Consider the following 9718-nt stretch of genomic DNA (forward strand, 5'->3'; position numbering starts at 1 on the left):
ACCCCGCCAGGCGGGACTCTGCAACACTGACCCAGGAGTGCCCTGACCATTGCCGGGCGTGGCCCAAAACTCAAAATTTTTGGTATATTTTTTTGCTATTTTGTTGGGACACGTGGAGGGGCTCCTGTCTGTGCTCGGCTGTGGGGTGATGGGGATGGAGCCCAGCCCTGCCCCCAGTCTGGGCTGCCGCACACGCGCCACTGGCTGTGAACTGACCTCAGAGAACACCGCCCTGGTTCCCGAGCCCGAGGGCCCTGTCCAGGCGGCCCGCACGTGCACGGCCGGGCCCAGCCCCACAGGTGCTCCCGGGGCCGGGGCCACCCGACCCAGCCGAGAACAGTCCCGGCTGACGAGGACAGAGACTCCAGAAGGCTCAGAACTGACGAGCGACTTTTTCAGCATTAACCCAGATACACAGACGGGGCTGGGGAGGGGGCGGCGGGGAAAGGGCCGGCCTGGCATGCAGCAGGCCCCTCAGTCCCCGGCACCCCGCATGTCCTGTCACCAGGAGTGACGTGAGCGCGGGGCCAGGAGTCGCCCTCAGCGTCACTGGGTGCGGCTTGGAAGTAAAACAAAAAAACCCGAGAGCGCCTTGGAGATGTCCCGGGGTGCTGGGCGCGGCCTGGCCCGCAGGCGGGCCCACCTTGGTCCCATGCCCTCCACGGGGCGTCTGCCAGCACACACGGCTCCCTCCGGAGGCCCGAGGCCACCTGCCCTCGCCGTGCGACCCGGGAGCCGGCCCCGACAGCTTCGGGCCTGTGTAACGCACGGAGCGCTCCAGTCCACGACGTCCTGGCCACGCCCCCTCCGGAGGACAGCGGCGGGCACTGCTCGGGGGCCCCCGCGGCCCCTCACAAGAGTCCCTGCTCCGACTTCTTCCTGCGCGGCCTCTCTCTGGGCGGCAGCCTCTCTTCCACCCCCTCCTCCAGCTCCCTGGCCCCGATCTTCTCCGAGGCGCCCGGGAGCTTGTAGTTGTAGTCGGTGGTGGTGTAGGGGATGGTCCCTTCCGGGCCACTCTGCAACGGACGACAGACGACAGTCAGCCCGGGGACACGCTCGCGGGCATCTGGCAGGCCGGACCTTCCCCCCGGAGCCCCGGGGCCGCCCCGCACCTGGTTCTTGATGACGCAGCTGGGGATGGAGACGGCGCCGAGCAGCAGGCAGTTGACGGTGCGCAGCTGCTCCGGGGGCACGGGCGTGAGGATGAGGTAGAGCTTCTTCTCCATGTCGACGCCCCGGCAGATGCCTGCACACACAGGAGCCGCTCACGCACCCGGCCCTGTGTCCCCAGCCAGCGGTGCTCAGGGACCACTACGGCCGGCTCGGGGAATCGCGTGGGACCAGGAACGGGTCACCCTGTGCAAGGCCGGCTCCCCCTCCTCCCGCTCTCTCCAGTCCCTCGTATTTGGCTGATTTTACTTTCCCTCTTTTGCTTTTGGGCCTCACCAGCCGAAGCCCAGGGCTGACCCCTGGCTCTGCACTCAGGAATCACTCCTGGCGGTGCGCGGGGGACCGTATGGGGTGTCAGGGACAGAACCCAGGTCAGCCATGAGCAAGGCAAAGGACCCTGCTGTCCTATCGCCCTGACCCTAGCCGATACTCTGACTTTGCTCTCATTTCATGGTTTCGAAACATACCCAGGGGGCCTCACACACACTAACCATGTAGAGTCTGGGGCCCGGGCTGTGCCCCGTGGAAGGAAACAGACGTGCAAGAAGCAGGGCCCAGGCCCAAGCCCAGCCCCCAGCCCCAGCCCCCAGCCAAGGGGCCCTGCGGGTGAGCCCAGGCTCCGCGAGCGGGAGGCGGGGCCCAGCCTGAGCCCCAGCACTGCCACCCCGCCCCCCGAAGAGTTTCCGAGCAGACACAGCTCAAGCGCGGAGCAGAAGCCAGCCCAGCCCTGACGCCCTCTGGGGCCAGACACGGGGACGGGGACACACGCGTGTGCCATGGGGGCAGGGCCGGGCTGGGCCCCAGGGGTGCTGGGCGAACGGAGGAGCCCCAAGAAGAGACGGTGAGGAGGGGCGGAGGTGGTGGAGGGCCAGTGGGAGCCGGGGCTGAGCCTGGCACCGCAGGCCCCCCAAAACAGAACACGGGCAGAAAGGAAGAAGGCAGGCCCGAGGGAGGCAGGCGCGCCCCCGCCACTCACCGAAGCCCAGGCAGTCGCACAGCGGGCTCTGGGCCAGCAGGACGGGCCCGTCCTTGTACCCACGCACTTCATCCGCTATCCGGCACAGGCCCAGCCAGCTGGCGTTCAGCGCGTACATGATGTGGGTGGGGGCCACGTCGGAATGCAGGACCCGCAGCGCCACGGCGTTGAAAGGGACCTGGAAGACAGCGGGCCCGTGAGGCCGGGCCAGGCCCGACGGCACCGACGCCCACCGGGAGGTAGAGAGAGTGAAGGCGTGGGGCCACGAGCGGAGCGGAGACTCGGACCCTGAGGCACAATGCTGAGAACACCGGGGCCCATGGGGGCTGGGCGGGCCGGGCTCCTAGTGCGACGCCGGCTGTGCCCCCGCACCAGGCCAGGTGGTCTGAGTGTACAACGGGCGAGTGCGTGTGCCGTATCTCAGCAAAGGAGAACGGGGGCCCCCTCCCCCGGCCCGGAGCCCAGGGTACCTGGTAGGGCGTCAGGGCCTGCAGAGGCCGCAGGGGCTGGGGCGCGGGCGGCTGCAGAAGGCTCAGGTAGCCCAGCACGGCCAGGTCCCGCAGGACCTTGTTGAACGGATCCCTGCCGAGTGAGCGAGGGGGGAGAAGCGTCAGCAGACTGTGGCGCCCCCGGGAGCAGCACCCGGGCTGGCCGGGTCCCCGCAGGGCACTTCTCCACGCCCGAGGCCTGGCTGCTGGGTGCGAGACCCCCAGAGGCCCCGAGTCCTGCAGCCACACCTGGACACCTGCAGCGGGCAGGTGACAGCTCCGAGTAACCCGAAGGAACAGGGGCTCCCTGGAGGCCCACAGGCACGGTACAGCGCCGTCCAGAGGACAGGGAGCCCCGACACTGCTGGGTGTGGCCCCCCCGGCAGGCAAAGCCCCTCAGCTCCAGGGGGCACAGCACACGATGCCAACAAGAGCCCCGGGGGCAGCGTGCCGGGCTGGCCGGCCGGGCGTCACCTGTTGCGTCCGAATCTCCGGATGGTGAACTCGGATCGGATGTGGATGAGCTTGTGTGAGGCGGTCATGGCAGGGCCCGCCCTCTCGTCCTCGGCCAGCTCCGGCTCGGGCAGCTCGGGCAGGAAGCTCGAGCCCCGGCTGCGCGCCCGGGCCGTGCTCCTGGTGTACAGCCCGTCCGTGGCGTCCACGTAGCTGGCCGTGATGTCCGGAATGTGCTTGCTGCGACTCTCGAAGGAGAACTGGAGCACGTGGCTGGGCGCCAGGATGCGGATGAGGTCGACGAGCAGCAGCGGGCCCTTGTCTGCGGGCGAGGAGGCACGGCGGGTCCAGGCTGCCCAGAGGCGCGCCCGGGCCCCCCCGCCGCCCGGCTCGGGGCCTACCTGTCATCCAGCCCATGGTGTTGACGACCAGGGGGGCCTCCCGCTTGTAGGTGGCGAACACGTACTTCACCGCCTCGATGTAGCCCTCGTAGTTGTTGTGGCACGAGGTCCTCCCGAAGTACACCATCTTCTGGGGCGTCCTCTGGTGGGTGTAGGGGGGCCCTGGGGAGACAGACCAGGGAGTCCAGCTCTCCCAGGGCGCGGGGGTGCTGAGGCTGAGAGGGAAGCGGAGCGCGCAGCAACGAGGGGTCCCAAGATGGACCGGGCTGGGCAGACGGCACTTCGGAGCACAGGCTGAAGGGCCCAGCCCCGTTGAACCCCCACAGCGCACAGGGTCCCGAGGCGCGGCACGGGGGAAGGTTAAGGCACTGCGGGGCACGGCTGGGCCCCGATACAAGGCGAAACAAAGAGGCCAAGTGCAGGCCCCGCCCCGCCCCATCCATCTCCGAGCACTCGGCACCTGAAACGCTCTGAAAAGCAAGACGCCAGGGTGACAGGACAGTGGGCAGCAGGTCAGCCTCACGTGTGGCCGCCCCACGGAGCCCGAGCCCGCCCGGAGTGAGCTCTCAGCGCAGGAGCAGGAGCGGACCCCGGCGCGTCCCCTAGCCACGAGCTGGCAGACGGCAGCGGCTGTTCGGCAGGCTGGGTCGACCAGGACCCATGGCACCGGCCTCCGGCACGGCCACAGCGGGCCCTTCCCCGGCCACACCGGAGCCCGAGTCAGCCACGCCCCCGAACCGAACCAACTGAAACCCGAGTGGAACTGGGACTGTCCCCCCGGGCCTGGAGCCAGGTGAGCAGGGAGGTCACCAGCTTCACACGTGGCTGACCCCGGCTCGACCCCAGCACCCCACAGTGTCCCCCGAGAATGCCAGGAGGGATCCCCGAGTGCACAGCCAGGAGTAAGGCCTGAGCACTGCTGAGTGTGCCCCGAGATAAGAATTATGGACAGGAACGAGACGCCATCCCTTCGCTGTTCCCCCCAGGACCAGCGGCGGCCCCCAGAAGGCTGCACCGGGCAAGGGGGCGGGCCGGGGGCGCTGACACGCGCTTTCAAGTGCAGGGGGCGGAGCGAGGCTCGAGGAAACGCGGGGTACGCACCAAGGACCGGCTCCGTGATGTTAAGGAGGGAAATGCAGCCGGGAGGGGTGAACTCCGTCTGTCCGAGGTCACACTCCAGGTAGTCCACGCACGGGAGGCTGGGGAGGCGGAGGGGAAAGAGGGTGGCCCTGGGGTCCCGCGCAGTGGGCATCAGCCCGCAGGGCCCAGGGCGTCGGCCTTTGGCGCCACGGCTGAGGCAGGCTGTGAGGCGGTGCTCTGAGGACAGGGCTGCTCTTGGGGGCTACGGCGGGGTCTGGGGTCACGGCCCGCGGTGCTCAGGGGCCACGCTCCCGCAGTGACGGGCGAGCAACAAACAGGCGTGCCACGTGCGAGGCAGACGCCGCGCCCACTGCGCTGCCTCTCCAGCCCCGAGACGACGCTCGTCAGGACGTGGCGGGCGGAGAGAGGGGGATGTGTGCCCTGCGCGTGCCCACCCAGGTCTGACCCCCACACCACAGACGGCCCAGAGCCAGGAGGAAGCCCTGAGCACTGCTGGGTGTGGCCCCCCAGACCACCCGAGGAGACAGGAGAGCCGTCACTAGGCCGGGTGGCCCCTGACGCAGCCACGAGCAGAGTAGGGACCCCCCCCCAAAGCCTCATTGTATCAAGTCCATAAGGGGGCCCTCAGAGCTGCAGGGTCCCACCAACACGAGAGGGAAGACGGGAAAAGACCGAGGGCGACACGGGGAGGGAAGGAGGCGGCAAGCTTACGGGGCGGACGGCTCTGTCCTGAAAGGCCCCTTGAGAACAGGCGATTGGGGCCTTGCGCGTGTAAGACCCTGAGCCCGAGCTCCCGGCACCCCCAAAGTGAGACAACTCAAACAAAACCCAAGTTTTCCTTTCCCTGAACCTCTGGTGCTGAACCAACAGAGGCCGCGCTGAGACGAGACGGCGCCCCACCCCCCCCCCACCCCACCCAGCCGGCCGCGGGGCCCCGGCTCCCCGCACCTGTTCAGGAGCTGGTTGATGAGGTATCTGTTGAACGTCGACTTCCCAATGTCCTGCTGCCCGCACACCATGATGATAGGGCAGCCGTCCACCTCCTCTGGGGGGACAGACAGCACCCGGTGAGGCCCGTCCCTGGGCGCCCCCCGCCCCCCCCCGCACACCCGGGCCCCGGCTCACCGCAGGACAGGCTGACCAGCTCCTCCAGGGCCGAGAGGGCACTCTCGGACATCTCCAGGCCACTCTTCACCTTCTCCTTCTTGATCCCGATGTTCTGCAGCTCTCGAATTGTCTTTTTGGTGCTCGCGGAGACTTGGCTGTGGGACTGACAGCGCCAAGTCAGACCTGCCGTCCCGCGCCCACCACACGCAGCCGCGGGCTCCCCCCGCTCACGGACAGCCGTCCCCTGGCCCAGAGACAGCAGGCGTCGGGGTGCCTGCCGGGATACAGACTGTGGGCTCTGGACACGTCCTGTGTCACCCTGGAAACCACCCCCTCCCGCCCCCCCACCCCAAAGAGCCGCATCACCCCTGCAGCTGGTGGCGTGGCAGAGCACATGCCCCGTGCACACACAAGCCCCATCTCCGGCACCCGGAGCCCTGCTGTCCTCGTGGGCCCCAGCCCGGCACAGGATCCAACAGGACAGCCACCAAGGTCCCGGGGGCAGAGCGAGCCGGCTGGGGGGCGGGGGTGAGCGTCACTGGGCCGTGCTGGCCTACCTCCTGGACGAAGACGGTGGACAGGCCCGGGTGGCTGGCTATGTAGTTCATCACGGTGCTCTTCACGCGCTCCAGCAAGACCACGGAGCACAGAGGGGAGTACTTCTGTACCACCCAGTTCCGGTCCTCTGCACAGACAAAGATGCGCCTTAGAGGCGGCACCGCCAACCAACCCCACTCCTGCGCTGCCGTGCCCAGCAACCTGCGAGCGTCAGCATAGGAACACTCCCCGGGGGCCTCCTGGAGGAGGTGACCCTGAAACAGGAGCACACACAGGCCAGAAACCCACTGTCTGGACAGTTTTGCTCGTGTGTAAATGGTGACGGCTGGGCTCAAAAGCCTGCCACTCTGGATGCCCCCCTGAGCTAGACAGGGGTCACTCCTGGGCACAGAGCCAGCAAGCGCCCCCGGGCACAAGAATCCCCACAATACGCAATTCAGGGGCCAGAGAGGGCGACTGGGGTTCAACCCCCAGCACTTTCAAGGGTCCCGCGAGCACAGAGCCAGGAGTAAACCCTGAGCGTGGCCCCGGAACCAGCCGGCCCCAAAGATTAGTCATAAGCAAAGGGGTGACGCCGGCGGGCCCTCGGGAGCGGGGGCGGGTCTCCCCGGGCCGGGGCTCGGGGGACCCCGTGCCCGCTCACCCAGCCTGCAGTAGGGCCTCAGCGCGGCGTGCACGTCCTTCCTGATCTCCTTGTCGCTGCGCTCGGGCGCCGGGTAGTGGACGGCGTTGATGGTCAGGCGCACGTGCGTGTAGGTGGAGAACAGGTCGCGGGCGTGGCCGCGGCCCAGGGTGCAGCCCAGCACCTGCACCTGCCCCAGGACGCAGGTGAGCCTGCAGGTGCCGCTGAACGTGTAGCCCTGCGGGGAGGTGGGGGGGCGGCTCGGTCAGGCGCTCGGGCCCGCGCCCGCGCCCCCCGCCCCGCCCCGCCCCCGCCCCGCCCACCTGCTCGAGCGGCAGCAGCAGCAGGACGCGGTCCGGGCCCAGGGCGCGCGGCACGGGGATGCACGGGTGGCGGCTGCGGGTCCGGGGGGCCGGGGCGGGGTCGGGGGCCGCGGCGGGGGCGGGGGCCGGGGCGGGGGCGGGGGCCGCGGCCGGGCCGGGCTCGGCGCCGCGCGGCCCCTCGCACGCGCCCTCCCGCCAGTCGGCGCCCGCCGCGCGCGCCTGCAGCACCCGCCGCCGCAGGCGCTTCCGGCCCCCCCCGCGGCCCGCCTCGAGGCGGCGGCGGCGCCGGCGGCCCAGCGCCGGCTGGGGTCGCGCCTTGCGCGCCCGCACCCACGAGCCCCGCTTCGCGCGCCGCGGAGAGTCCGCCATGCCGCCCCGCGCCGTCCGGCCGACTCTCGCGAGATCGCGGCGCCCCGCCCACAGCGGCGCGCGCCCCCGCCCCTGGCGCCCCGCCCACAGCGGCGCGCGCGGGCGCCCCCTGCCGGCGCCTGGCGGCGGGGCGCGGTGGAGTCGGCCTTTCCCGGGAGTCCCGCTGCGCCCGTGGGTGCAAGACCCCGCCGAGCCCCCCCCCCCCGAGAAGGACGCCGACACGCCAGGCGCGGCCACCGCGCCGCTCTGAGCACGCGCGCTGGGGTGGTGGCGCCGGGGTCGCGGCCGAAGCGACCCAGACTCCGCACCTGCCGGCCTGCAGCTCCCGGCCTGGGCGCGGGGCGACCCCGGGCAGTGTGGCTCCGCGGGGGTCGCCTAAGAGCGTCAGTGTCGGAAGCCAAGGACAGGGGGAGAGTGTGACTCACAGCCTTCGCCCCGGCCGAGAGAGGCCCAGGAAATGACCGAGCAGCCAGCACCCCTCGGCACCGCCGCCCCTCGGGGCCGCCTAGGAACTGTCCCGCGGGCCAGGCTGGACAGCTAGTAGGGATATTGCGGTGCTTACTTGGCACGCAGCATACCTGGGTGCTGTCTCCAGTGCCCGGTATACGGGTCCCCCGGGCCCTGCCAGGAGTGATCAGGAGTCGGCGCTGAGCACTTCGGGGTGTGGCGCCAAAACAAAGAGAACAGAAGGAGGAGGGGGAAGAGGAAGAGGAGGAGGAGGAAGAAGAGGAGGAGGAGGAGGTGTCCTTGCCTTCCTCTCCCTCCACCATCAATGCCCGGGCTCCTCTGCCTGTGCCAGTTAAAGCAGTAGGCACCAAAGAAGGTGGAAGGCGCCAGGGCAGAGGAAGGGCCTGGTGTGCATCTCTGCCCCCCTGCCTGGGTCCTAAGTCCACAGGCCCCAGAGGCCAAGGCCAGTCCTAAATCCCCCTCCCTGCAGGCCACCCCTTGCCCTTCAGTGCGCAGGAGCTTGAGTGCGGGCGGGCAGCTCCGCCCACCTGGACAATCTCTCCGTGCAGCCCGCTAGTAGCCTCCACGACCCGATCTGTGATCTGTTCGTTGCGAGTCTCCCTGGGGATTATCTGGGGGGCTGTTTCCCCGTCCCCCCCAGGATCCCCCTTTTGAGACTGACACTGAGCAGAATCACTGCCCTCACCAGGGCACTGCCCTTCCTGCCCTGCTCCTGCTGCCGACTCGGATCCTTTTCCAGCCGGTCGGTCTGCGAGGTCCTAAAAGGAAAACAACAAAAATAACACAGTTGCATCTTGGCTGCTGAGGAGCGCAGGATCTAGCAAGCCTGGCCTTTCTCCTGCAGAGTCCCGAGCTCCCAGACGGCGACGGAGCTGTGGTCCTGGAAGGCCCACCCTGGGGAGATGTGATTGCGTCCCCTCTGAGGGAGATGGGGCCAGGAGATGGTCCAGCGGTCAGGGGGTCAGCGCTGCACGCCCCCTACCTGGGTTCATCCTTGGCCCCAACCAAACAGGACCAACTGAGCAGCCCCCAAGTACCTGCAGGTAGTCCTTGGCCCTGCAGGACGCGGATGGGCTTCGTCCTTGGACCTCGAACTGAGCCCCCATGTCATCACTGGGGTGATCCCTGGGCCCCCAAGCACCACTTGGCAGTCCCACCCCCATCATAAAGCACATAACGACAGTGGGTCCAGGAGGAAAGTTCTGGATTTTATTTTATTATCATTAAAATTTGGGGGGCCGGGGCTGGAGCAATAGCACAGCGGGGAGGGCATTTGCCTTGCACACGGCTGACCTGGGTTCGATTCCCAGCATCCCATATGGTCCCCTGAGCACAGCCAGGGGTAATTCCTGAGTGCAGAGCCAGGAGTAACTCCTGTGCAGTGCTGGGTGTGACCCAAAAAGAAAAAAAAAAAGATAAAATTTGGGGGGCCATGTTGGGACATCCTATCCAAATCCCCTGCATGCAAAGTGACTGAGCTTCATTCCTGGCCACCAGGAGGAAGGTTCTGGAAAGGCTGCTGCGTCCCAGTATCTGTGGTTCACGCACACGGGCACGGGGAGAAAGCAGCATGTGGAGTACCCCTCGTCTGGGGAGAGCCCAGTTCCACCCTGGCCACCAGGAGGAAGGTTCTGGAAAGGCTGCTGTGTCTCAGTGCCTGTGATTCACACACACGGGCGTGG

The 9718-nt window shown here is 68.5% G+C and overlaps 1 protein-coding gene across 1 annotated transcript; it reads right to left on the bottom strand.

The window, feature by feature from the left end:
• Nucleotides 1-373: 373 nt before the first annotated feature.
• On the bottom strand, nt 374-7590 carry NOL9 (nucleolar protein 9). The gene is made up of 12 exons (XM_055137570.1): nt 7200-7590; nt 6898-7114; nt 6254-6381; nt 5715-5859; nt 5538-5634; nt 4590-4687; nt 3489-3650; nt 3109-3409; nt 2617-2728; nt 2147-2324; nt 1113-1246; nt 374-1016 (listed from the first exon to the last, which is right to left on the bottom strand). Exons 1-12 carry the CDS (start codon nt 7566-7568, stop codon nt 852-854), a joined length of 2106 nt encoding a protein of 701 aa, XP_054993545.1. The 5' UTR covers nt 7569-7590; the 3' UTR covers nt 374-851.
• Nucleotides 7591-9718: the final 2128 nt, after the last annotated feature.

This window comes from Sorex araneus, chromosome 5 (assembly GCF_027595985.1).
Source record: "Sorex araneus isolate mSorAra2 chromosome 5, mSorAra2.pri, whole genome shotgun sequence".
NCBI lineage: Eukaryota > Metazoa > Chordata > Mammalia > Eulipotyphla > Soricidae > Sorex > Sorex araneus.